This window comes from Xiphophorus maculatus, chromosome 20 (assembly GCF_002775205.1).
Source record: "Xiphophorus maculatus strain JP 163 A chromosome 20, X_maculatus-5.0-male, whole genome shotgun sequence".
Lineage (NCBI taxonomy): Eukaryota > Metazoa > Chordata > Actinopteri > Cyprinodontiformes > Poeciliidae > Xiphophorus > Xiphophorus maculatus.
The window spans coordinates 27,965,010-27,992,733 of NC_036462.1; the positions used below are offsets into that span (position 1 = coordinate 27,965,010).

The following is a 27,724-nucleotide window of genomic DNA, read 5'->3' on the forward strand; positions in this document are numbered from 1 at the left end:
TCCACAACTGCCTGCAAATTTTATTTTAATAAATTAAACACCAAATATACTTTAATATGCATTAATACAACTGAAACCTTCTTGGCACTACACCAAAAACTAACAGACCTTCCTTCTCTCTGCTCTTAGTTGCACAGACAAGGAAAATGAATGGTGCTCCTGGATTGGCTGCTTTGCAAACGTCAGCCAATGAGGTGTCATGTAGCATCGCCCGGAGTGTTTCAAATTCCCAAGCTGCGTTTTCTTTTAAAGATTTCAGATATGTCCTACACAAGAAAATGAGTGAATATTCGACAAATAAATTGGAATTTTGTTACACAGAAAAAAACGCAAATAGGTGAATTATTGAACACTGAGCTGCGAATGGACCCGATTCCTTAAACAAACAAACGTTCTCAAGCACAAGTATGACGCTTCCTGAACTTTACTAATGTAATATATTCCGAAATAATATAATTAATGTAAACATATCAGCCTTACTGTTACTCTACACACCATATAACTAACATAATCATTTAGTTAAATTATAATCAAATCAAAAGGCTTAGGGGGTATTCGCTACCCAAATGTCATTAGATAGAATCTAATTACGTTTGAACCTTGAATTTACAAACAAATTAATCCAATTTTTTAAATTATAAAGCTGAAACCCCCCTAAAGTCTCTTTGTCACAGTGTAAAAAGGACAGCTAACGGGAACCAGTTCTGCCGTGCCTGCATGTTTGTACAATTGTTTAATGGTTGTTAAGAGCAAAAAATGTCTTGAACAGAACTTTGGTCTTTAAAATACAGTGTGGCACTAATGGCAGTCGTTTCTCCCCCGCTGGGCCTAAAAATAGCCTAATTTTAGGAGCAGCCATGTTAAGGTCGCTTGTCGGAACGCTGTCATAAAATGCAAATAACATCACCGACTATCCAGCTGAGGCCCCGCCTCAGGCTGTTTGCTAAGTGTCTGCAATGACATTTAACTCAGTATGTATGGGGAAAACGGAATAATTTCATTCTATACACCTGTGTGCACCAGAGCTACGTCTTGAAAGTGGAGTGGGAACTAGCGAGAAGACATGGATGTTCCAACGAGCTTAAGGGTGTTGGTAGTTTGTTGCCAGCTTCTTTTGCAAGAATTAAACACATATTTACCACCTGAACTCTTTATATGTTTTAAAAGTATTACTCACTTATTCCTGCGTATTCCTGTCTTGTGTTTACTTGTGATGCTTACTTTTCGTAAGCTCCAAACAAGACGGTAGCTGTTTGAACGAGTGAGCGGTCTCAAGTCCCCGCTGCAGGAATGGTTCCGAAACTTAATTTTAAGTCGAGCATTATGGTAATTTTGTGCCAACATTTACGATCACTAGTAGAACAATTATCCCATTCCACAGAGAGATATGAACTTTATGGCTCAGTGTAATCTAATTTTCTACTTCATTATTAATCAGCTCCTTGGCAGCTGTTACCGCGAAAGGAAATGGATTCAAAATGAACAGCTTTATTTGTTGTGTTCTCACAAATCCTGAGCACAGAAAAGATTTATGACACTTAAAACACTTGCTTTGCGGAAACAATAAAACACCGACGGGCGAAAATGGAGCTACGTGTCTTACAATATCTGTCAGCAGAATATATCAGGTAGCAGGGAAACTATTTCTTCTTCTTTGTTTGGGTGACTCCGGGTTAAGGGTCACGAACCGAAGTGGACAAAAACTCCCCTCCGTCGCTGTTATTTGGAGACGTTTCTTAATGAAGTGACCAATCAATCGACTGACTGCTAACAAGTCACTGCATTGTCACAGCTGACATGTGAGAACTTTGGTTGAGAACGTCTGCATTAAGTTTTGCTATAAAATGAGCGCGCAGTTAGCTTAGACGCTAACAAATGCTGCCTTCAGGCGCGTATTGTAACAGGAGGAATTTATCAGGAGAAGATTTAATGGAATTGATGCAGACGAGACAAATAACCAGGCACACTTAACCGGGGGTGAAATGTTTCAGCTTTCAGAAACACTGGTGAATGTAAGAGTTTTCCCCTTTAACTTAACTCCTGAATTTTCATGCCACGACTACAAAATAAATGTATTTTATTTAGATTTTATGGGACAAAGCAATTCAAAGCACAACTGTGAAGAAGAAAATGTCTACAAATAGAAGTCCTAAAAGTGTGACGTTTGTATTTTATCCCCTGATTCAATGCTTTGTACACCCATCTTTCACTGCGATGAGTCTTTTGAAGTAACTTTGCTTAACCCACTTAAAAAAAATCAACATTTTCCCCCCATTTTGCTTTATGAAACAATTGGAAATTTGTCAGGTTGTGTAGAGGAATGTTAATCCGCACAAATTCTCAAATAGATTTAAGCCTCAACTTTGACCGGGCTATTCTAACGTATGGATGTGTTTTTGATCTAGATTATTCCGTTGCAGCTCTGATTGTACAATCAGGGTCGTTGTCCTGCTGGAAGGTGAGATTCTGCCTCGGTCTCAAGTCTTCTGCTGCCTCTAACAAGTTCTTCTGTAATTTCCCAGAATTCAGCTGTGTCCAAGTTCCCCTCACTCTGACCAGCTCCTGCTGAAGGAAAGCATCACCATGGCACGTTGCTGCTGCTGCCGCTATGTGTAATTACACTTACATTTTCATCCAACATACAGAGTGCCTTCTTCCACATTTTTGCCCCCCCACATAACTTACAGCAAACTGCAGACAGAACATGTTATGGCTTTTTTTTCGTGACTGACTGTCGTCACATTTTCATACCTGAGCTGTCGACCTCTACAGGTCCTCCAGGGTTACCGCCAACCCAGGTTGAAAGCCTTGCCCTTTGAGCTAAACTCCATGCTCAGATGACGGATTAAACACCTGCTCTAGTGTACATCCAAAGCTTGAGGAACATCATTTGGCTTAAAACCCGTTCACCAGCTTCCTGAGTGACTGGCAGCAGCTGGTGAAACCGGGATCTGGACAATTCCTGAAGAAAATATTTAATAAAAATAAACAGATCAAACAAACAGGCTTAGGAAGAGCACGCCACATGGAAATACTCCCGACAAGATTTAAACTGGGAACCGTTCTTCTTTGAGAAAACCTCATTCTCTTCTGTACAGCCTGTAGACGATCTAGCTAATTCTTAGCAATGAGACCTGAAAGCCTTTGGATTTTAAGTATACACTTTATGTTTCCCGCATCTCACAGGCACACAAAGACAAAGAGAGCTGCTGTTGTAAAAGGAAAAAAAAACAAAAAACAAAACTGTGAATCCTCACAAGAGGAGGTGTAATGAGAGAGAGCTTGGGTGCAATCTCATCTGCTGGAGCTCGTCGTGGCAACGCTTCCTCCTGCAACAGCACAACAGCGTCCTCAGAGAGCACAACCAGGAGCTGCTCTCTTTGTTTCAGAGTGTTTCATTTCCCGGGTTAGAGTCTCAAGCAGGCAGATGTTTTAAAGTCGGTTTTAACCCTGTTCTTGGTGCGCTAAAGCATCCGCTAGCCTGAAGTATAGAAATGTAATGCAGCACACACTTCCAACCATTCTTCAGCATGGGTCTGTGCGTTACATTACGCAGTACTTTAAAGTCTGCCACAAGTAAGCTATACTTTTTAACGAGTAGCAGACTATAAGAACTGATCAACATGAAACAACACACTACACTCATAAACAAGTTAGTAGTCAGAAATTTTAATTAGGATTTTATTTTAGTTTTGCTGCTACACAGTATATTATGGCGAGCTGGGGAAAACATTGAGCTCAACAGCAGCTGGCAAGTGCCTTGTATCTCTGAGAAGCTGTCTCATGCAGCTGTCTTAACATATATATATATATATATATATAAATACAGTACTGCAATGCAAGAACCTTACAAGTCGTAGCCTGTACCGTTTATAAATTGCTTCATCTTCTCCTCACACTTGCACAGGGAAAAGATGTAAGACAAAAATACAGCAAACCTGCAGGACCTTCTTCTTCCTGGAAGGCAACAGTGCTTATGACTGCCCCACTATGCAGCCCCCCCTCCCACTTTATGTGTAATGTAATAAAGAAAACAAAAGTTTTTTAGTACAACTCCAAACCAGCACACGCATACGTTGGTTTGAAGGCCAGAGGAAAAAGGTCATTACCCTGTTTTCCTCTGTGTTCGCCTTACAAACACAAACTGCTGCATGGCTGTGGAGTGAAAGAAAAACAAACAAACAAAATGCATACTTTCCAACCACTTTTTTTTTTTCAAATTTGAAAACTCTGCCATGCATTTGTTTTAATCCCCTCCGAGTCAGTGCTTTTACAGAAGTTTTCGCTGCACTTACAGGTGCAGATCTTGTCGGGTAAATGCGTCTACAGGCGTTGCACATCTACATCACAAGCTGAAATATTTGTCTTTGCAAAATTTTTTTGGGCTTAGTCAGACTGGATAAAAAGTGTCTGTGAACATGAAATTGTGCTCATCTTTACTTGGTTTTGCACCAAATCGTCAACAATTTTATGATAATTGTGACATGCCTAATGAAAAACAAAACACCAGAACCTGCAGAAAACAAATGCAACAAACAGGCGAGCAGCAGGAGGCACTAACACTTAACCTAAAGTTCTGAAACTTCATTAGTTGAATCTTTTTTTTTGTCAGAATCTTCGTTCAATGGAAGAAATGATCATAGGCAAACAGACAGTTGACCCTGCATGCCTAATGTCGGCTAATTAAACCTCCAGATTTACTCCTCGGTAATGTTCTTGGTGGACAGGAAGGATACAACCCACTTCCTAAATAAAGCTCCACCGCGAACCAGGCTGCGAAGAGGAAATAAGGTGAACAGAAAATAAAAAGCTAAGGAGCTGTTAGCTGTTGAACCACAGGATAGGATCTGAACATGGTAGTCTAATAGTAAATCAATCGTTCGTATAAAATGCATGATATTTGGTTAATAAAAATGCAATTTGCGGATGGATTTTGTGCCTTTTGCCAAGCATTTTGATGTAGACCATTGGATAGTGGTTAAAAAATCTAGCTATATATTTTATTTTTATGTCAAAAATGATCAGAAATGCTCCTGAAGACACCTTGGACCTGCAGGGTCGAGCTTGGGACCCATTGGCACCTGCTTACAGTTCTACAATTCTTACAATTCTAATTACTTTGTGAGCAGTGGCGATAAATCACAAGAGTCTTAATCAAAACACCACAACAGAGAGAGAGTCATCAGTGACTTAGAACAGCACAACATTGGATCCGTAGCTTCTCCTCGTCTTCCAGTCGCCAAGCGCCAAACACAAGCTGCTTCGCCGTGACACATTATTATTAGTCCAATCAGCTCCACTTTAAAATCCAGACAAAAAGCCATCAAAAGGCAAATGGATTGGCAAGACACATGAGGCCGTGAAGCTGGCGAAAGCTCCTGATTCTGCATGTCAATGATGTAAAAGACTTTCCATTTCTCTGTTTTCTTGCAAAAAATAGAAAAAAGAAGCAAAAGCAGTTCTTCTTCTCTGAGGTCCCGCTTCCACTGACAAAGGTGCCTTTCTTTTGATGGCATGCCATGATCCAGTAATGGTCACTTCAAGTCAGGTCTCTTCAATCTCAGCATGCGGGTTAACAGGAATTGGCGGTGATGGATGGGGGAGAGGTGGGTCATCTCAAAGGCACAGTGGTGACATTCACAATGTCTCAGTTTAAGATCGGGAGAATGACAGATGGTATTTAAACTGAATCTATATATATATATATATAATAAAAGAAAACATGTCAACACAGGAAAAATATTGTCCTGCTTTACAAGCAGGGCGTCTTCAACAACTGCTAAAAGGCTCGAAATATGTTTTAAGACAACAAATTCATATGTTTTGTAAAATCTGACCCTTCTATTCATCCATTATCATACACACTCACTCAGTTTAGAGTGACCTATTAACTTTACACTTATTGTATTTGGACTGGAGGAGGAAAGCGGAGTACCTGGAGAAAAACCACGAATGCACAGGGAACAACGTGCAAATTCGATCCCAGGCAGGAATTGCTGCAGCCACTTCATTATTATTCCTTATTATAATCTGATTGCTTTGATCAAATTCCATCACTTTGTCGCGTTTTAACATGAGAGCGCAGCTGAGGGGGAGATAGAAGAAGAGCGAGGCCCAGTCAGAGAGCTGTTAGACGGGCAGTCATCTATGAAGGACGTGGACACAGCAGTTATTTTTAGTGATCAAGTTTCAGACGCTGTCACTTGGAACGTCTCATTAATAATCAGCAGGGTGGGGGGGAAAAAAAATCAAATCATAGAATCCATGAAGAAAAAGAAGAAAAAACTCTTTTGGTTCTGCTGCTGTTTTCCAGGGTAAATGACGCCCATCAGCTATCAGCGCATATATTAGCACATTCCCAGTGACCTCTAGTGAAAGGTACCAACTCCACATTTCCGTTAATAATAGAGGAGGTGTGGTACGACGGATTAATTACGTTCGTGCGCTCACAAGCGCCTCCTTTAAACGTGCAGAGCCCCGCGTCTGGGCTTTTTATTAATCATTCCGTAATGAGAGATTAAACACACAGATTCATTAACAAACTGTGGACACATTAAATCAGGCAGCTACTTGAGGGAGACGTCCTCGCCGTTAAGTCTGTGAACATTGGAACGGGTTCCTGACACGAGCAGTGAGTCAGAGAGAAGGTTGGAATGATAATAATAATAATAATAATTTAATAACAGGTGGATGATCGCTCTGAAAGAGTCTAAGCCAATGAGAACTGGTTAAATAATTCTTGACACTAGTCTATGAAATTCTAGTTATAAAGTCTAATCCACGTGTTAACCCTTTTTTGTTCTCGATTTAAAATGAACTACAACGAGATTGAAGGATAATATTTTTACAATTGGAAAAATATTGTGTGTAAGAAAAGCAATTCTGAACTAGATGTTTGTGTGAACCGACATCAAGACAAGAGGCAAGGAATGTTCTTGTTCTATAAACAAAAAAAACAACAACATCATTTTTTAATGAAATAGACCTAAGCTGTGAGTTATATAACGTGTCTACTATTAGCTCAGTTTGAAGCATGTGAGTGGTGGAATTATGCTGTGGGGAAGTTTTTTTGTTTTTTTTTTTGTGGAAGAGAAAACGAAACTGATCAGACTTAATTGGAAAATTGATACAGTGCAATCCTGGTTAAAAAACCCCAAAAACTGTTAGTGACCCTAAACATGCAGCCAAAACATGTGTGGGTCCATTAAAGTGCTAATAAAATACATTGAATTTTCTTGTTACAAAGTGACAGAAGTGAAAAACGGCACCAACATTAGGCTGCATCTTGTTTTGTTTTGTTTTGTTTTTGTTTGCTATTCTTCTAATGACCAATATTAATTGCAACCATCATGTGCAAATGAGTGAAAACTCCTAAGAGGCTTCAGTAATTAATTTAACTTTTTTCAGATGTCCTGGGCTAATTGTTTCCCAGCTAATCGCTTGCTCCAGAATGCTTTGATGTTTTGGATTTCCTTCACATGCTCTTTGATCAGAATTGTATTTCGTCGCCATGGAGCTGCCTGTAAACGTTGTGATACTTATCAACAAGCGCTCAGAGTCTGTGTGGGAGGACACACTGCCAGACACGTGGCTCCAGAAACAGCTGCCATATTAAATCAGGAATGTCTAATAAAAAGTGCTGCATGTGTTTACAGAACCACACCAAATTGGTTAATAGTATTCCGTAAAATGTTCAGAGCACACCAGATGTGTCTAGAGCCAATGCTCAACTGCTTTCTGTAGAGGGTTAAGGTTATTGTTAATTTTGTACAAAAATAATTAAACAGGCGAAGATAAAGGAGCAAGTTTAAAATGCTTGATTACTATTTTGTCTATACTTGCGGATTTGCAAAGCACCCACGGGTCTCTGGAGTTTTCCTCAGAATCAAATATTTAGTTTGTCACCATTTCACAGTCCACAATCTAAAACATTTGCATGAATGATAACTAGATTAATAAAGGGTGCAAAGAAATCAAGAAAAAAAAATTAAGAACTGTGTTCTCCCCTACTTTAAAAAAACCCCTTCACCTTTACAAAAAATAAATAAATAAAATAAACAAAAAAAACATTTTTGGCTCTCTCTTACTGCTATTCTGTCATTTGTTTTAGGAAATCTTGACGTAGACATCTACCTACCATGAGATAAGAGCTCTTAATTCCAGGTAAATATGAGATTAATTGAGTTCTGCCAAGAGTGCTGGTTTTTTTTTCTTTCAACATTTCTTTATCATCTTATCCACAGCTGCTGCCTTACAGTGAACATTGCCACCTGTCGGACAGTATTTGCAGTTGCGTTTTTGTATTGGACTTGTGATGCTTTCAAGGTATTGGGAATTTTTATATCAACTCACCCAATGCAGATGCAGCCACATTGTCTTTCCTATATCGACATGCTATAATTGCCTAACACTACATCTTAGCTTACAAATAATTTCAAAAGCACTTAAAATATACGTTTATTGTAATATATATGTATTATTCCGTATTTGGATGCGTGTTCACTACTACCGGCTTTTACACCTGAAGTCACCAAAAATATGGCGGAGATGGACGAGCCGTAAGTAGCCGCCGAGGAAGCAAGACAGAAACCCCGAGAAAGATGCTATCTGATCACATTAAGCTACGGAAGAACAGTGTGAATCAACCTTCTTTTATTCTCTCTTTTTAGGGAGAAGAAAAGAAGGAGAGTAGTGGAGCTGACTGAGAAGTTAGTGAAGGTTTGAGGTTTCCAAGGCTCCGGGTTTAGACAGGAAGAAGGCGAACGTTAGCTAGATGAGGAAGCTAACCTGGGCTGTAAACAAAATACACAAGTAGCTTCTTCAGGGACATTTACCGTGGCTAGTCGGCCGTAAATAACTAGCTTGTCTGAACAGTGATTTGTTTTTTCTTCTTCCACTTTTTTGACTTATTTTGAGAAATATGTTCACTGTTGACATAATAGCTATTTATGCAAGACTAATCACCGATTTTATCTACCCAGGAGCTGTTGAGGGAGGAAACATGAGTCGAAGTGTCAGAAACGCCTGTCTCAAAAAGTAATAAAATAATAAGAGCCAAGACAGGACAAACGCAGAAAAAAAGGTTATATGCAGTGCCTTGCATAGTTGTCAACCTTTTCACATTTGTCATGTTACAACCACTAATTTCAAAGTATTTTTGTTGGAGTGTTGCAGGCTAACACGAAGCCGTGCATTTATTGAGAAGTTGAACTAATAGTGGTCACCGTGACAGATTATTCTGTCTTATTATTATTTTGATTATTATTATTATGACTTTTTTTGTCCTTGCCCAGCCTTCAGTCAGTTCAGAGTCTTACTTTGCAGTAATCTTTTTATTTTTCGCATTATGAGCTGACCAGTGCTCTGTGAAATATCTAAATCTTTTTTAAAAAAAAGTTTTATAACCTAATTCTGCTTTAACGTTTCCACTGTGTCATCCCCTAAAGTCTGTGATGTGTCCTTTGTTCTTTATTTTGGCGTAGTAACGTATAAGGGGTTGAATAGAGATGCATACCTCACCCTTTAGATTTTATTTGTTCATAAATTAGAAAACTTTGCATGCCGTTCCTCTTCAGATGTATGCACTACTTCAGGTTGGTCTATCTCATCAAATACTTAGAAGTATGTGGTTGCTATCTGACAAAATGTAAGCAAAAAACTAAGAGTTTGAAAACCTTTTCAAGGCACTACATATACACAGCAGGCCTAATAAGTCTTCTTAGGTACAGCCCACTTCACCTAATGTAGATAGTCTGAGTCTTTGTTTTTGTGCGATTTCTTTTACAACATTACATTGTAAGTCATTTTGATGTACGCCGCAAGGTGATTTATAAATGTGCCTGTCCTCTCCAGCATGATTGTTGACGGAGTCTGTGGAGGCAGCTGTGAATGGGAAGGTCGATGGAATCACGTCAAAAAGTTCCTTGAGCGGTCAGGGCCGTTCACGCATCCCGACTTTGAGCCCAGCGCAGAGGTAGCGATCCCAACGCAGCACTTGTGTTTCAACCGACCTAACATGTTCCATCCTTCTTCAGCGGTTTAACCTCTGTGTGTTCTTTACCACAGTGCTTGCAGTTTCTGATAGACACCTGTAAAATCCTGGTCATCGGTGCTGGTGGGCTGGGATGTGAGCTGCTGAAAGACCTGGTAAACTCACCGCTTTTTGAAAATTTACTCAGCATTACTTTCTGCTTCACTAAAGTCAATTCTCACCAACTCTTACCATTCAGGCTTTATCAGGTTTCCGAAACATTGATGTAGTTGACATGGACACGATAGATGTTTCCAACCTGAATCGCCAGTTCCTTTTCAGGTCAGTGTAATTATCGCATCGTTGACATTTTAGTGCTTTGAAAGAAAAGTGCCGAAATGTTACTTTAATCTGTGGACATTTTTTCACCAGATCAAAAGACGTAGGCCGGCCCAAGGCGGATGTTGCAGCAGATTTTATCAACAGCCGAATACCAGGGTGCCGCGTAGTACCGTATCCTTTTCATTGGAACGGGATGCAAGATTTTAGATTGCTAACCCACAATATTTTTGGAAATTTTCTTTGTAGGAAGGAAGAAGCGAGTCTAATTTTAGAAAGCACAATTTGAGCTGCCGACCACAACAGTAATTCTAAGGAAGTGAAAGCAAATTAACGTTTTAAAAATGGTCTTCTCCTTAACAGCTTCTTCAGGCATTTTAAGAAAATTCAAGACTTGGATGAAACGTTCTACAGACGTAAGCATCTTTAATGTACTCCCCGGTCATCTCTTCAGATCCACTCAACTAATAACTTTCCCGATGAGGAGCGCGGTCGATGAGTAGCATAATACAGCACTTTGTAGTGAAGTGAGCTACCATAATAACACTCTCACAATGAGTTGTATAATATCCGCTTTTGTAGAAAGCTGCTCATTAGTGAGAAACAACATTCAAGGTTCAGTACAGAAAATTTTTTTTACGAAATGTATCATAGCACCAAAAAAAAAACAGGCTCGTGGAAAATCAGGAAGTAATCATAATTTCCTCCTGAGACCCAGCAATACATTTTTGTCCTCTGTGGAGGACATAGGTTTTTTTGTTCATAACTCTGAAACCATACATGCCACTGTGTTAAATCCTGTTGGTCCTTAGAGAGGACATCCTGGGCCTCGAAATGTGTTCATATTTGCCACAAGTCCCGATGTCCTCTCCAAAGGACATACTCTAAAAAATAAATAAAAACATGTTTTGAAACTTTTTCAATTGTAGTGATGTTTTTTCACTCCAAAGAGTCATGTAGTGTAAAAACAAAGAAATTCAAAAACTTTTTTTTCTCTGGGTCTCAGGAGGATATTGCCATATTTCATTACCTCGTGAAGTAGAGAATTGAGACGAAGAAAAGGTAATTTGCTGAAACAATAAAGTACTGAGGGCAGTAATTAAACCAAAACTGTAAATATGTTCTAACCAGAACTCAAGTGGTATAGTTTAACGTCACCTGGTTCAAATTCTGCAAAAAAACAAACAACCCCCCACCCCAAATATTCTATTCAGCACCGTCTGCTATCCAATTATTAATTAGTTAGTCCAAAAAATAGTAAATGAGCAGTGAAGATCAGAAAGGTCTGAACTTTTAACATGTAGATGATGGTTGTATGTTTTTAGCATGTTTTGCCACAATCACTAAAGAAAGCCTCTGTTTTTGGCAATGAAATTTTTGTTACTTAAAAAAAGGAATTGAATACTTTGTTTGTATCTTTTTAAAATGCTTAAGTATTTAAATGAAAAATCTGCAGAATGTGCCTCTTTTTTTTTTTTAATCCAAATAATCGCCCGAATAATCGATAGGCTAATCAGTCACTAAAATAATCGTTAGTTGCAGCTTTCAGCAGGATAATGAGAAGCAGCCGATAGGAATTTACATTTGACTCCTACAGAAATCAGTCAGCAGTTGAAGGTCAATGAGAAGTACAGAGACATTTTTCCATTTAGGTTGATCAAAACTAAATGGTAAATAAGCCATGGATAGGATTTATTTACTGTTGTGTATGATCCTACTTTTGGATCCTTTATGTTTGTCTCACAGTTGTTATTTTCACCGTTTCCTAATTGAAGTTGTATCTAATTTATTGACACCTGTCTTCTTGTAGAATTCCACATTATCGTCTGTGGGCTTGACTCCATCGTTGCCAGGAGGTGGATGAATGGTATGCTGGTAAGTATGTTTCTTTATGTGCATTTAAATATGAAAACCGTGATTTTTAGTTGACATGAGCGTGTTTTAGCATTTCTGTTTATTGTTTTTTATATTTTTTTATGCGCAGCTATCTTTGCTCGTGTATGAGGATGGCGAAGTGGATCAAACCTCGGTTGTCCCACTTGTTGATGGCGGGACCGAAGGCTTTAAAGGCAACGCCAGGGTCATTCTCCCAGGCTTGACAGCCTGCGTTGACTGTACACTTGAACTTTATCCTCCCCAGGTAATTAAGCACACCTTTTTGGAAGAGCTATATTGACCGGACCGACTCGGGCGCCGCACCGAATCTAATAAATGAATGTCCACTTGTTCTTGTAGATCAACTTCCCCATGTGCACAATAGCGACAATGCCTCGTTTGCCGGAACATTGCGTCGAATATGTACGGATACTGCAGTGGCCAAAGGAGATGCCTTTTGGAGGTAAACGACGGAGTCGGATTACTTGTACCTTTTTTTGTTTTTAAAAAAAAATAAATATTGTCTTTGTAACGCTTAGCTCAGTTCCTCGGCTGTTCTGTTTTAGACGGTGTAGCCTTGGACGGAGATGACCCAGAGCACATCCAGTGGGTGTTCCAGAGATCTCTGGAGAGGTCTGCAGAGTTCAACATAACAGGAGTCACTTACAGACTTACACAGGGTGAGCATAAAACCGCACGTCTGCTGCCAGCTGACCGCTGCTCCTCTGGGAAATAAGTCGAGATGTATAAAACTGAAATGTTGCTAACCCGCTTTGTAAACGTTTGTTGCCGTCTCTGCCCGGAATATTTAGAGAGTAAAAAAACTAAATGTAACGGAGACATGTTTATATGATGTTTTATATTTTTGTTGGCTGGTATTTCATTGACCTGAACCTTTGTCTGGTTTTGATTTCTTTTGATTAAGTAATGACGGGTTAAGCAAAGAAGATTTTCCCTTTGAATTTTGCAGGTGTTGTCAAACGAATAATTCCAGCTGTTGCTTCTACAAATGCTGTCATTGCTGGTAAGTAGCTTATATTATAGACGCATTCATCGGCATTTTCTTGGTGGATTCAGACGTGTGTTTTGCAAAGACTTTGAGATTTCTAAAGGTCTTCCAGCATCTGGAAGACGTTGTTCCATGTCATGTTCCATGACTGTTTCACCCTCAAAAGAGTGAAACAGAGAAACTTTGCTGTACTTCCTGTTATCTGATATTCTCTCTCTCTCTCTCTCCAAACCAGACATTTATTGTTGCTACTTAGGAAACAGTTTCCTTCAAAATAGTCTCTTACACCTCTGTTGTTTATCCGTCTTCAGTTTGGAAAATGGCTAACTGAGTCGGCTTCGCTTCAACATCCACACTGAAAAGTGTTCTTGTCAGGGCGCCCGTTTGTAGGGTGCACTCACTGATCAAAAAAAGATCTAATTTTAAATCTGCTTGTCACTGGTGGTGTGGACAGTCAAGTTGAAAATTTAAAATTTTCTGTCACAACCTGATTAATCGAAGTCTCTAGTTAAGACTTGACAGTTATCCAGTAAAGACTTACTGTGTTATTCTACGTGTTTTATAAAAAAAAAAACTAGTTAAACACATGTGCCTGTACTTATTTGTTGTTCTCCTTTGGTGATGCAGCTGCTTGTGCAACAGAGGTTTTCAAACTAGCAACAAGGTAAGGCAAAAATCTTTTTTGCAGACATGTCTACAAATGTGTTCACCAACTCTCATTGTTCCTCATACGTTCCATTTTTGCAGCGCCTACGTACCTCTTAGCAATTACATGGTGTTCAATGATGTGGACGGCTTATACACTTACACTTTTGAGGCAGAACGGAAGGTTTGTCCCCTCTTGTTTCATATTTATCTCTAGATTTCAGATGGTTTGATTGGTCGAAGTGAATATGTGACTCTTCCTGATGTAGGAAAACTGCTCAGCCTGCAGTCAGATACCTCAGGATCTACGCTTTACTCCTTCTTCTACCCTTCAGGAGGTTCTGAACTACCTCACTGAGAGCGCCTCCCTGTAGGTTTCCTTGACTCTCCATGTTTTCTTATTAATTGTTTTGCTTTTTTTTCCCCTACCTAATATATGTGTTGGATTCTTAACAATTCGGCATTTGTTTAAGGCAAATGAAATCACCTGCTGTAACAGCAACTGTTGAAGGAAAGAGCAAAACTTTATATTTGCAGGTAATTCCGTTAAGTTTTTAGTTCTTTTTTTGTTTTGTTCAGAAATTATACAAGTACAAGCTTAACGCAAGGTATTTTCTTTCACAGTCGGTTGCTTCAATCGAACAAAGGACGCGGCCAAACCTTTCCAAAAGCTTGAGAGGTGAGGTGCTTTATCGTACGGGTCAGCATAGACTCGTACCTTGTCAAAGGGAAACGTTTTGAATGTTTTACTTCACTTTCGTTACCAACATGATTTTTCTTTTTCAGAGCTGGGCCTGACGGACGGACAAGAACTGGCCGTGGCCGATGTCACCACACCCCAAACCATGTTGTTCCGACTCTGCTTTACCTCATAAAACTTCTTCAAGCACTTTGACTACCAGAACTGTTTACTGCATTTCCAATCAGGTTCTACTCAGTTGTGACCAGTTCCACTGGTAAAGTGTACGTGTTGACAAACGTGAACGTTTTGCACTGAAAAGCCAAATTGTAGTCCGCATCTTGTCATGTTTTAGTGATGATTTACAAATCTTAAGGTTTTTGCGTTAATACTTTACGCTCAGTACCTTTGTAGTTTGTACAAACTGTACTCTTTATAAGAATATTTTCTGCTCATTCTGATTGTACTTATTTATTGAAACAGTTTTTTAGTCGGCGCTGCCACTGAAGCTGTGTGGAGGGTGTTTGAACTGGAATTAAAATGTTTTTCTTATTGACTGTGCTGCTTCCTGTGCATACACATTAACATTTATTTTCACAGTGAACACTATAAAAACTACATAGTATAAAAAAAGATCCAGGTGGAGTACTTTAAAAGTCATTTGTCATATACAGATCTTGGAGAAGCTTTTATATGTCTTTGAATTTTTCATTTTTTTAAAGTCAAAAATTCTCAGAATTGTACTGTATGTGTTGGACCAACACAAAGCAGTACATAATAATGAAGTAAAAAGAAACTATTGCAATTTCTTTCTTTTATCTTTTCAAATAAAAATCTGAAATCTATTGACAATTTTATTTAGGGGCCGAATAGAAATGCACGAATTGCTTGTAAAGGAAAACTACGTATCCTTCTTATATTTCACCATTATGTGCCACTTTGCGTTGTCTATTGCTTAAATTCCTTTTAAATACATTGCAGTTTGTGGGTTTAAAGTCAAAATGTCTCAACGCAGTGGCATTTTTAGATCGTATTGCCAACAATGTGCATTTGCTTTTGTTTTTGGCCGAGTGACAAGGTAAGTGGCTGTCCTGGTGCCTTCGCGTACCTCGGATATTACGAAATTACTCTCCTGGAGCAATAATTGATCGTATTTGACTCATGCTGCAAAATAAGGTGGGTTCGTATTTACAACAGTTCACACGCGACATTTGAAAGAGTGGAAAACACCTTTTGATTCCCCCCTGCCTTTATTCTTTCTCACAATTACGATTTGGACACTTGGAGCGGCTCGCGAATGCAACATGAGAACCATACCGGATCGTGACGTCATTGGGCTACGTGGAAAGGAAGTAGCGAGCATGCTAGCGTTAGCCGAGCTACAAGTCAAGTGCGACCAAAACAAACGATGACGCCCGTGAAAAAGAGCCGAAAAAGGCGTAAATTAACCACCGGGGTTGATTTCGCTTGACAGCTGGCGTTGACTATTGGGTTATTTATCAGCTAAAGATCTTCACTCGTAGGGAACCCCGCACTTTAGGTGCGAATTTAGCAGTTTTTCTAGCTGAAACTACCTGACCACAGTGTACAGCGGCAATGTTATGTTTTTTTTCGATAACGTAAACCTCTAATTTCATCAAGTTCCTCGATGTTATCTGCCTGCGAAGCTTTACAGAACAGAGGTAAACTTGACGTTTGTAACGAGGCTGACAATAAATAAGGAAAATGCTGCGAGTTACTGTCAGTACAAAACGAGTTAACTAACAAGCTAGCTGGGTTATCAGAATGAGTTGGTTCAACGCGTCTCACCTGTCCAGCTTCGCTAAACAAGCTTTGACGACAGCGCAGAAATCGATTGACCGAGTTCTGGACATCAAAGAAGAGGACCAATGGGGTGACACGGTTGTAATGCCTTATGACGGTAAGCAAGTGATATCAGAAACCGTATGTATTTATCGTGCAAGTCCCTAAAAGCTCAAAGGGTCATTGTAATATCTGTTTTAGACACAACAACCCCTGGGAAGGTTTCAGTGAGTGGAGGATGGGGTATGACTCAGTGGGAAGCCCCCGCTGAAGAAAAGGCCACCACGCCTCCTCTCAACTCCGACGCCATTACTACGCCCGTCACTCGCACAGTTGTGGATGAATCCGAAAACTTTTTCAGTGCCTTCCTGTCACCAGGAGATGTCCCAGTGACCAAAGCGAAAGTTGTGTCTGTACCCCCTGCAAAGTCTCAAAGACGAACTCAAGAGACGGAGAAGAAAAGCCAAGGAGGTTTGCTGCAGATCCAAAATGAGGATGGGATTGCAGAGCCAACAGAACCTACAGAGCAGAGCGTTGAGGGTCAGACAGTGGCCGACGGCCAGCCGGATGAGGCCGAGTCCTCACCAGCAGCGCCTTACACTGATGCCATCCTCCTCCAGCCAGTCTCTCCAGTTACCTCCCCTGGTGACCACCCTTTCAGTCCTGACTGTGTGAAAACGGATGCTGAGTCGGTTCCATCAGAATCCAAAACGGAGCCGGAACCAGAAGATCCACCCGAGCAACAGGTAGAGACGGATGCCCCAAACTCCTCTGAGTCTCCTCCTTCTGAAGCTAAAAGCTCTACCCCGGCGGATCCCTCAACCCCCACGTCCACCAAGGAAGTTCTCCCGGGTCAAAAAGACTCCAAACCAGAGGACCGTCAGACCGACACGCCCTCTCCTCCGGTCAGCGCTTTCTCCTCAGGAACTTCCACCACAAGTGACATTGAAGTGCTCGACCACGAGAGCGTGCAGAGCGAAAGCTCGGCCAGCTCCAGGCAAGAAACCGGCGAGAGCAAAACCGGGCTTCACCTGATGCAGGGCTCCTTTCAGCTCCTCACTGCCTCCACCTGCGGGGATTTCGCTCGACTGGAAGACTATCACAAACTCACGGAGAGCTGCGGCTCCTCCTCGGACGCGTTCGAGCGCATCGATTCGTTCAGCATGCAGTCGCTGGACAGCCGGAGTGTCAGCGAGGTGAACTCGGACGACGAGATCCCCGGCAGCCGGACTCTGGCCTCCGTCACGGCGGGACCCGCTCCCCCGACGGAGACGTGTCCGAAGCAGGAGGACGGAGCGGAGGAGAACGCTGCCGAGGAGAACGACGGCAAGGAGGAGGGATACGCCGAGACGGGGAAGGAGCAGTCGCTGGACGAGATGGAGGAGAGCGGAAGGAGCGCGACTCCTGTAAACAGCGAGCAGCCAGATGAGTTGTGCGCTGGTGTTGATGATGATGCGATGTTTGGTTCTACCTGCAATGAAGAAGAAAAGAGCACTCCACCAATCACAGAAGAGATGAAAAGTGTCTCACCTGCCCAGATACTGGAGCTGCAAAAGGTACCTGAGTTTTAAAGATATGTACAAAGCACGAACATTCAAATGAGACTGAGTTGCCATCCCACAATTAATTATTATCAATCATTATCGCAATAGTAGTGTATGCAATAATTCATTAAGCCAAAATCTGCATTTGTTGGCTTAGAATGTTAGCTGTGAATGTTCATAGCTAACATTTATTTGCTATGAACATTCATACATAGCAAATCAATGTTAGATGTTATGCTCTGCATGACAGTAAGCGGTGAATTTGTCTAACTTGTTGCCGTGGGAACGGACAGATTCATCCAGCAACTATTTTTGCTGACCGATAAATTGTCCCAGAAATCATTGCCATAAATTATATTGTTGTTTTGAGACCGTTTTCAAGTGATATAATGGTAATGGCATAATAGTGCAAGAACACTCTCTCAAAGATCAATAAACTTTAATTTCTAATGAACTATCTACAATATCCAAATCAACAACTGAAAGAACAAATAAAATGGCTGCTGAAGCCTCTGTAAATAACACTGCCCTTCAGAAAAGGGGCTAGTTGAGACCAATGTACCAAACTGAAACATTTTGTCATCCACAGAATTAAAGAGACACGAGAGAAACAATATTGCAAATGGAAATAATTGAGCTTGTTCTAATTTATCATGTGATTTATTGACTTATTGCGACAGACTTAACTGTTAAACATCAAGACACGCAAAGTATATATGCAACTTATAGCGGTCTCAAATATGTGATTCTCTACGCCCAAGAAAATAACTCCCAGAGACGATAAAGATGATGTAAATATATGAATAAAAGTCATCTTTGTACTTTGCAAGGTTAATGTTTACGATTTTTGCCAATTGCACTTGGTAAAACGGCTGTACCCGTCCTACCAAATTCAGGTATTTTCAGTTACTTTGTCTTTCAGATTGATCTTTATTTTCTTTTTAATCCGTCATGTGGATTGCTCTTCAAATCCACAGGCTGCATGATATTAGGAAAACATACGATATGCAATAATGTTGGTGGACCAAACAATGGTAACATTCTTTTAGTTTGGATTTATATATTCTAGATAATGACTACTTTATCAATCTTAATATTACTTCAAATCAGAAGAAACCTGTTGGTATAATTAAAATCTAATTCTAAACCTAAATCTGGAAGGGATATGAATAATTTGGGGCTTAATCGTACCATTCGACTCACAGAATGTGTTATTCTTCATTGAGAGTCTCAATACTTTGGGAGCCAAACCATTTCACGGCCCGGTCTTTGTTGCGTTTTATGCTTCAATGGCCTGTACTTGTGTCCAGTCCAGAGGACTCCAAAGTGTCGTTCACACGCTGGCGTTTCACAAAATATTTATTATGAATATATTTCAGGTTATTGATGATCTGTCAAGCCGCCTTGAGAAGAGAGAGTCTCAGCTGCTGGCTGTTAGCAAAGACAAGGCCAGGCTGGAGGAGGAGTGCGACAATTTAAAAGAGTGAGTTTGTCTCCCTTATGTACACAACCAAGACATACATAATCCTTTTTAAGTTCAATGTTATTGTAGAATTACACTTTATATTGATGCTAAAGTAAGCTTATACGCCATCCGTTCGTCTGTCAGTGAAGTGATAAGCCTGAAGGAAGAGAGCTCCACTGTGCAGTCCCTGAAAGACGAGTTCACTCAGCGCATAGCAGACGCAGAAAGAAAGGCTCAGCTGGCCTGCAAGGAGAGAGACATCGCCAAAAAGGTGATTATAATTTGAGGGTTTGTTGAGACGGACATCAACGTCACTCTGGCAAAGATTGTAATTATTTTCTTTTTGCTGCTTGTGTGTTTTGCAGGAGATCAAAGGCTTGCGAGAAGATCTTAGTACAAGACTGAACTCGAGTGATACGATGGAGCTCATCAGAGAGAAGGAGGAGCAGATCAGAGGTCTGCTGGAAGAGGGTGAGAGTCATTATTGTTCAAGCACCAGTTCACCTTCTTGAGCTAACCAAACGCCTGCTTAGCAACCAGCAAAGGAAAGATGCGCGTTTTGGTCACAACCAAAAAAATACAACAAAATTAAACTAAATTAAACTATCAGGTCAAATATAATCACTATCAGAATTTAAATTTTCTGGTAGTGATTTCTCTTTTTCAATGGTTTATTTCTCTCACTGTTAGGTGAAAAACTGTCGAAACAGCAGCTGCAACACAGTAACATCATCAAGAAACTGCGTGTGAAGGAAAAAGAGTGTGACAGCAGGATTACCAAGCAGCAAAAGAAAATCAAGGAGCAAGAGGAGGAGCTTAGGCATCTGCAGCAGGTGAGTGTCAAGTACAAATCAGAACGATTTGCTCTTATGTGATTATGTTGAGCACTCTCCTATTTTTAAAGATAAGCACCATTCTTGTGATGGTACTGATTAGAAACGCCTAATGTCTCAGGTTAAATAATCGATCATAATAATGTTCTGTGGTAAATTATGGCACGGTGAGCTTCAGGTGTTTAAAAGATTGTGAAAGTGATTAATTTCTGGACAAAGTCCTTGAGAGTGCTTGATATTCAAACTGCACAGTTTATTAATAAAGTGCGATTAATAAAATGAGAAGCCTAAATTTGTAATCCATAATTTACAATTGAAACCAGATATTTTCATACACCTAATAAAAATACTTCCTTTTTTTTCCACTGTCTGAAGTTAAATTGGACTTAACTTTTCTTATTTTAGCTTTGTTAGAATTACCAAAATTATTTCTATTTGCTAAAAGCCAGAAAACGTATTGTGGACAATTTTAGATATTTTTGCTGATTTTCCTTTTATATTGTGTTTTTAGCAGTTCATTTGAGGATGAAGATTATTTACCTTAACATCCAAACAAACAACCACTTTGTTTGCATTGTTTCAATGTAATGAATATTTACTATTCTAACTGCTCAATTACTTATTGATCATCTTATATTGTAGATAACAACATTTTTGAAATTGGTGTTTTGTTCTCAGACCAATCAAGTGAGAGATGTGTCAAAACAGAACATTTTGCTATATTTTAGCTTACTTCATCCCTGCTAAATAAACTAGAATTCCAAAACAAAAAAAAAATATCAACAGTTGTAAATCATGTAATAATGAATTGAAGCTTTCTGGTTTTCGCTCCATTTGTAATGTTTCTATCTCTTAAGCATGGTGGTGAAAAAGCTTAAAAATTGACCTCAAATGCTCAGAAAGTGCTTAAATTCTACACAGGTTTCGGGAAAAATGTTATAATCCCGGAACCTGTTAGCAGAATCACAGTTTTCCTTTTTAATTTGTTACTCAGGCCTTTGTTCTGAGTGTCAGCACGATTCCTGATTCTCTGGTTGCAGGTTCTAGACGGGAAGGAGGAGGTGGAGAAGCAGCACAGAGAGAACATCAGGAAGCTGAACGGTGTGGTGGAGCAGCAGGAGAAGGAGCTGAGCAGGCTGCAGACGGATGACGAGGAACTGCAGGAGAAAAACAGGAGCCTCCAAGCTGCCCTAGACAGCTCGTATAAGTAAATATTTAACTTTTCATTATTGACACTGAATATTTGGAACGCCAGCTCATAAGACGATTTCATCATGTCCACATACAAACTGGTGTGGAGTTTGACCATCATTCAGTTTGATCCTGAATGACTTTTTTTTTTTGTTTTTTTTTGTTCTCCGGGTAGTTCAGTTATTAATCCTATCTGATAAAGATTAGTTCTTTACTCACATGATGGCAGCCATAAGCTCCAAGTATTAAAATTAATTTTGGTTTTGTATTTTTTAATTCTTGAAAAGTAATTACAGATGACGCTGCTAAGAGCTTAAAAAATTGCAGGAGATCTCTGTGAGTCCTCCTCCTAGCAGTTGCAGGTTTTTATGATTATTGAATGTATTTGGAAAATCATAGAACCAGTACTCCAGAAATATTAGAATTAGGATGCAGTGAAAGTAAAAAGAATGCATGAGAAAAACAGAAACACTTGACAACTACTCCTAAAAAGCAGTTTTGAAGTGAGTCTACTAGTTAGCCGAAGTTAGCTTAGCCTTTTATGTACTTTATATTTATTCAGTGTCCATAGTTTATCTGAACAGGTTTTTTTTTTTCTATTTTTTTTGTGCAACATGTTGGGAAAAAAATTACTTATTGAGCAACAAGAGCATGGTGAAAGGAATTTTTGAATTAGAAAAAAGAAAGCTAATGTTTACTTTCAAATGCTGCAGTCCACCAGCATGGCAGCGATATGTTGATACGCTTCCTGTTCCTCTTTGTTTCCAGAGAGCTGGCAGAGCTTCACAAGGCTCAGGCTAGCAGAGCGAGCGAGGCCGAAGAGGTGGCTCTAAGCAGGGAAATCCAGGCCAAGGAGCAGCTGAGTTTAGCTCTTGAAAAGGCTCAAGAGGAGGCCAGGATCCAGCAGGAGGCGCTTGCCAACCAGGTACCACAACCCAGCACGGCAAATCCTTCTCAGCCGAACATGCAGCTTTAGTTTGCAGTCAGTTTTGGGATGTTTTTGGCTCATTGTGGTATTTAGCAAGCGTCACGATTAAGCATAAAATCACGTCTTCAAGGAGCTTTTAAGAACATTTAACAGACATTTTCTTAGTGAACTTTGCTACCTACAGTGCTGTAAGCTGCAGATTGTCCATCCATCCATCCATTTTCTGTTCACCCTTTGTCCCTAATGGGGTCGGGAGGGTTGCTGGTGTCTATCTCCAGCTACGTTCCGGGCGAGAGGCGGGGTACACCCTGGACATGTCGCCAGTCCGTCGCAGGGCAACACAGAGACATACAGGACAAACAACCATGCACACGCACACTCACACCTAGGGAGAATTGAAAGAGACCAATTAACCTGACAGTCATGTTTTTGGACTGTGGGAGGAAGCCGGAATACCCGGAGAGAACCCACGCATGCACGGGGAGAACATGCAAACTCCATGCAGAAAGACCCCAGCCGGGAATCGAACCCAGGACCTTCTTGCTGCAAGGCAACAGTGCTACCAACTGTGCAGCCTAGCTGCAGATTGTGTTAGCATAAATATGCAGTTGCTATTTAATTATACAGCTACAGCGTCATGTAGCAGAAACAGAAAAGCCGATCGGAGAAAATGGGAATATTTGTTGTTGTTCTACCCCATAAAATCCCAATAACTTTGTAGTTGTCATGTGACAGGATGCGAAAACTTAAGCAGTGTGAATACTTCTGCAAGAAACTATACGTAGCAATTTGTTTTTTGTCGTTTTTCCACTTTGATTGAAGGCGTGTCCAAAGTTGGGGCCCTTGGACTTTTTGTGTCCCCCAACTTGCAGTTCAAGAGTGATACAAATTTGATTATTAAACTTATAATTTTAAATCATGGTAAAATTCTTACAACAGAAAATGTTAAGTGCAACACAAAATATTTGTCTTTCACAATAAGTAGAATCATGTCTGTCCAGAGACTTTTGCTGAAAAGCCGACCCATAACAACTCTCATTTAATTTATTAAACTCGGCTAAAAAAAATAGCAAAACGTTTGACAGAAAGTGACCCAAGTCGTGTTTTTATAACTGGGAATAAATTTTGTTGAATCGAGTCTAAAAGAATTTGGACACTAGATCCCTTTCATTTAATACGGCAAATGTGAAAAATCATTTTTAAGTTTTGGATCTACAGTGAATAAGGCTACTTTAGTTGATTAATTTAAATTTTTGTTTTGTTTTCGTCTCGGCACGCAAGTACTGTTAACACAACAAGAGGTTTGCTTTAGTCCATAAGCTATGTTGACTCAAACATGCAGTTTTTGTTGAAACGCACTTAATGGCGTTTGATGTCACGTTCATTCTCACGGATCAGCAGCTTAAAGACAATAATAGTTTCTCTGTCTTTTGCTACCCTGTTTTTGTAAAAGGTCGAAATAAGAAAATTAACAGTCACCCATGCAAATAGTGGCGATCCTGTTCCAGAGCAGAGTGACTGAACGGTTTGTCATCTCCTGTTTTCAGGTGGCTGACCTGAGGATAGCTCTGCAGAGGACAGAGCAACAGCAGGCCAGGAAAGAAGATTATTTGAGGGAGGAGATCAGTGAGCTTCAGCAGGTAAGAAAATGTTGCTAATAATAATATTTTTTTTTCCTATAGAGCAAGAAATTTCATCGTGACTGGAACAGGTTTTATCTAATCCACTCCACGTGATCTTAATGTGTTTCAGAGACTGCAGGAGGCAGAGACCAGGAACCAGGAGCTCAGCCAGAGCGTCACCTCAGCAACGCGGCCTCTGCTGCGACAAATCGAGAACCTACAAGCCTCGCTGGGCGGCCAAACCGCGTCCTGGGAGAAACTGGAGAAGAACATTTCCGATAGGCTAGGTGAGACTCGAGAGCGCGTCACATCGCAGATTTGTAAAACGGTCGGCCAAACGCAGACGTGTCCATGAAGCTTGAGCCGTCTCTTTCTGGCCGTCTGAACAGCGGACGCCCAGACTCAGCTGGCTGTCGCCGTGGAGAAGGAGCGATCGGCAGCAGAGGAACTGTTGTCCATCAAGTCCCAGCTGGCTTCTTTGGAATCCCAGAATTCCTCGGTCCGGCAGGAAAAAGCCAGAGTCTTGGCTCAGCTGGAGGCGGAGAAAAGCAAAAGGGAGAAACTGGAGGATGAGAGCAGCAGGTAATGTCAATTATCAGTGAATAGCAAGGTTTGAACACACACATGTTTTCCAGCGTATTGGTCATATAATGTAAAGTTCTTAGATCAGAGCTGACAGATTTTTTTTGATTTTCCTAAGTTTTCTCAAGGTGTGTGGAGCTGGCAAAAATATAGACCACAAAAACCACAGTTCTGTCTTCCATTTGTCAAAATCATATGAACAATAAAGAAATTATCATATTTTTATAAAAGTAGAAGAACTAGCCTCTTTACTGCTTTGAATTAAAGCATCTAGATAATGTTATGTGTTTTAGTTTGAATTTATTTTATAAATACCATTCAGCCATGGTATTTTTACACAAAGGTTAGTACAACAGAATCCCACACCAGCTCATCCCTACTTTTAATTTAGCAGTAACTTTCCTTCTGGAATCCGCTTTTAGTGATGTTCCAAGTCTATTAAAACAAAATTATTCATGGAAATAACTTTTAGTTTTTAATTCAATTGAGTTTACATATCCAGCATTATTTTTTTTTTTTTTACATTGCAAATACATGTTCTGCTGTGGCCATTGTCTGGCATTCCACTGAGGTCTACTACTCACAGCTTAATGGCTGTTTAAGGACTTGATTATAGTTAAATTATAAAAACATACCTAAATAAAACTACAAACTTGTTCCCTACCAACACATAACAGACAGATTTTCAAACAACTAATGTGTTTTCAAACGTTTTATCCTTAACCACAGGGAAAGATGAAGACATGCGGTTATGAAAGAAGAATGAATAAAAAATTGTAAACATGCAAACTGCTAGAAGTTTGAAAAATACACAGAGCTTCCTGGATTTCCCATGATGTTTTAGAGGGTTTCAGGAAACTGCAGGTCTTTTGTTATGCGTGCTGTGAGTTGGTCCCGTTGGAAGCTCCTCCCCCTCCGGTAGGAGGACCATGTGCTCGGCCTCGTGGCTTTTATCTTCCGTGTGGAGGTGGGACTGTTCAACCGGGCCAGTGGCGCAATGGATAACGCGTCTGACTACGGATCAGAAGATTCTAGGTTCGACTCCTGGCTGGCTCGTTCCTTTTTTGATTTTGTCCGACATTTTCGACTTTGTTTGGGCCTCCATGAAATAAAATGAACAGAATGTTATGAAGCGGGTAATAAAGACGTGAAAAACTGCGTGTCTTGCGAAGAAGGATTGTTGTGTGCCACTGTATTGTGCTGAAGTAGTTTGTATCTCAAAAGAGCATTTGAAATGGCTTATAATAATTTTAAATATCTTTATCTAGGGAGCATGCGGAACTAACAAACCTGAAAGGAGAACACAGTCGGATGCTAGAAGAGGCCAAGAAAGAAAAGGTAAGGCAGGAAGTTCTCCTACTTGTTCTCCGTTACGAAACAGCTCCTCTCATGTGTCCTTTTGCTTCTTTAACTAGCTACTCCTGACCAACCAGCTAGAGATGGAAAAGATGAAGGTGGAGCAAGAGAAGAAGAAATGCTATCTCGCACAAGAAGCACTAAAGGAAAAGGTCCATAAGAATTATTCTTATTTGATATAAAGCATTTAAATTTTATTTCAGTTCATCCAAATGTACTTATTTCTTCCTCAACCAGGAGCGTAAAGCTGTAACACACTCTGTCGGAGATCCGCCAGCGGCTTCCACGCCGTCCTTGTCCCGCTCCAGCTCCGTTAGCGGGATGGAAAACGCTGGACTGCACACCTCTGTTCTGTCGCAGGTGCATCCTGTTTTTGATCAAATTTATTTCCAAAAATCGAGCTTTTTTTTAGCATTATTTGAGAATGGATTCTAAATGTTTTTATGCTTCGTTTTAATCGTCCTCAGGATGACTGTTTGGACCACTCAATGGGAACAATCACCATGTCGATGAGTGGAACCAACCTGTACGAGGCAGCCAGGTTGTCTGGAGGCTCCAGCATCATGGAGAACCTCCAGTCCCAGCTTAAACTGAGAGAAGGAGAGATAGCTCAGTTGCAGGTAATACAGAAAATAATTTAAAAAACAACATAAGTCATTTTTGACCAGGTGTGAAAAAAAAAGAGTCTTCAGTAAGAAGTTTCTTGAAATTAGTTGCAATACAGACTGCTACTGGAGATCTTTCCTGCCCACAGCCATCACTGTCTACAATAACTCTTTAGCTAAATGAGCTGCAACAGCACTTAATTTCCCTTTGGCGTCGATAACGTATTCTTGAATTGAAGCTAGCTTCATTTTGTTGTAGCTCGAGATCGCCAGTTTGGAGAGAAGTCGCTCAGTGATGGCAGAAGAGCTGGTTCGGCTCACGAATCAAAACGATGAGATGGAGGAGAAAGTGAAGGACATCCCAAAGTTGAAAATTCAACTCAAGGTGCGGACAACAAATGATTAGTTCAGTGTCGAGTATGCATTCCCTACCATGGCTTCAAACAGCAAACGATGCACTCTTGAGTATTTGTTCATGCATCTGTGTCTGTGGATTTCAGGATCTGGAGCAGAGGCACAACACCATCCTGCAGATGTATGGAGAAAAGGCTGAGGAAGCAGAGGAACTGAGGCTGGACCTTGAAGATGTCAAAAATATGTATAAAACTCAGATTGATGAATTACTAAAGAATCAGAAATAAAGTAGTTTCACCTGCTTTCCCCTCCTTGTTTGAGCGTAACTCAGTTGTTCTTGTTTGCCACAGATGCATTCAAATAACAGCAAAGAGTAAAACGTCTAACTTAATAACTGATTATTATCATTTTTTAATCTTATCCACCATTTTCTTTCCGTTGCGAGCTTTCTCGAAGTGAGGGCAGATGTGTGGAGTATTGTTGCTGAATAACTATGAAGGATGCTCACGGTAGTTGATTAACTCGTCGATTTGAAATCTTTTGGAACATCGCTCACAATAAAATCTTAGGTGTAGTGTTGTAGAGTTTTTCGCTGTGTGACGGGGTAAAGGATTTATTTGCACTGTACAAATTTTGTCATAATTTGTCCATGCACATTCAGGAAGGTTTAAGAAGTTTATTTTATTGTATAGAGAAATGTTGGTATACTTAATGTTATATAAGTCACAACACACGGTTTAGGGGAGGTAATCTCCGAAGGTAATCTCAGAGGTGCTGATGGTTTAATTTTAAGTTGTATAATTATGTAAATAAATAAACATTTATTTGGGTGGTGGAAAGAATGTCCCTGTTCATTTTAATATTGACTTCTATGTGAAATCTCAAAATTTCCCTTGAGATTGTAACTAAAAACATGATCACTGT

General features: G+C 40.2%; 2 protein-coding genes and 1 non-coding gene across 5 annotated transcripts; all 3 read left to right on the forward strand.

The window, feature by feature from the left end:
• Window positions 1-8,522: 8,522 nt before the first annotated feature.
• Window positions 8,523-15,080, forward strand: uba3 (ubiquitin like modifier activating enzyme 3). 3 transcript variants are annotated; one of them, XM_005800654.3, is made up of 18 exons: window positions 8,536-8,558; window positions 8,670-8,708; window positions 9,853-9,973; window positions 10,066-10,146; window positions 10,230-10,312; window positions 10,403-10,483; window positions 10,682-10,725; window positions 12,120-12,184; window positions 12,294-12,449; window positions 12,545-12,647; window positions 12,751-12,864; window positions 13,155-13,208; window positions 13,821-13,857; window positions 13,941-14,022; window positions 14,108-14,208; window positions 14,312-14,375; window positions 14,463-14,517; window positions 14,625-15,080. In XM_005800654.3, the coding sequence occupies exons 1-18, from the start codon at window positions 8,539-8,541 to the stop codon at window positions 14,711-14,713; spliced, it is 1,389 nt and encodes a 462-aa protein (XP_005800711.1). In that variant the 5' UTR covers window positions 8,536-8,538; the 3' UTR covers window positions 14,714-15,080. The 3 variants fall into 3 exon arrangements, with proteins under 3 accessions (XP_005800712.1, XP_005800711.1, XP_023209256.1); XM_005800655.3 differs by lacking the exon at window positions 8,670-8,708 and having other exon boundaries at window positions 8,523-8,558; window positions 14,625-15,079; XM_023353488.1 differs by lacking the exon at window positions 8,536-8,558 and having other exon boundaries at window positions 8,574-8,718; window positions 14,625-15,079.
• Window positions 15,081-15,850: 770 nt separating this feature from the next.
• tmf1 (TATA element modulatory factor 1) lies at window positions 15,851-27,639 on the forward strand. The gene is made up of 17 exons (XM_005800656.2): window positions 15,851-16,438; window positions 16,522-17,876; window positions 19,244-19,347; window positions 19,474-19,600; window positions 19,695-19,800; window positions 20,020-20,162; window positions 21,203-21,369; window positions 22,122-22,278; window positions 23,829-23,921; window positions 24,034-24,190; window positions 24,293-24,485; window positions 25,754-25,823; window positions 25,901-25,993; window positions 26,079-26,201; window positions 26,309-26,461; window positions 26,706-26,831; window positions 26,947-27,639. Exons 1-17 carry the CDS (start codon window positions 16,303-16,305, stop codon window positions 27,085-27,087), a joined length of 3,444 nt encoding a protein of 1,147 aa, XP_005800713.1. The 5' UTR covers window positions 15,851-16,302; the 3' UTR covers window positions 27,088-27,639.
• Window positions 25,469-25,541, forward strand: trnar-acg. The gene has a single exon. It is a non-coding gene; the product is annotated as a tRNA-Arg (tRNA).
• Window positions 27,640-27,724: the final 85 nt, after the last annotated feature.

Excerpts from the sequence above, each read along its gene's own strand:
- uba3 (XM_005800654.3), top strand. The coding sequence starts at position 8,539 with ATGGCGGAGATGGACGAGCC. Across the intron at positions 9,974-10,065 it reads ACTTTGAGCCCAGCGCAGAG|TGCTTGCAGTTTCTGATAGA; the intron begins GTAGCGATCCCA and ends TCTTTACCACAG. Across the intron at positions 10,313-10,402 it reads AATCGCCAGTTCCTTTTCAG|ATCAAAAGACGTAGGCCGGC; the intron begins GTCAGTGTAATT and ends TTTTTTCACCAG.
- tmf1 (XM_005800656.2), top strand. The coding sequence starts at position 16,303 with ATGAGTTGGTTCAACGCGTCTCACCTGTCCAGCTTCGCTAAACAAGCT. Across the intron at positions 21,370-22,121 it reads GCCCTAGACAGCTCGTATAA|AGAGCTGGCAGAGCTTCACA; the intron begins GTAAATATTTAA and ends CTTTGTTTCCAG. Across the intron at positions 26,462-26,705 it reads GAGAGATAGCTCAGTTGCAG|CTCGAGATCGCCAGTTTGGA; the intron begins GTAATACAGAAA and ends ATTTTGTTGTAG.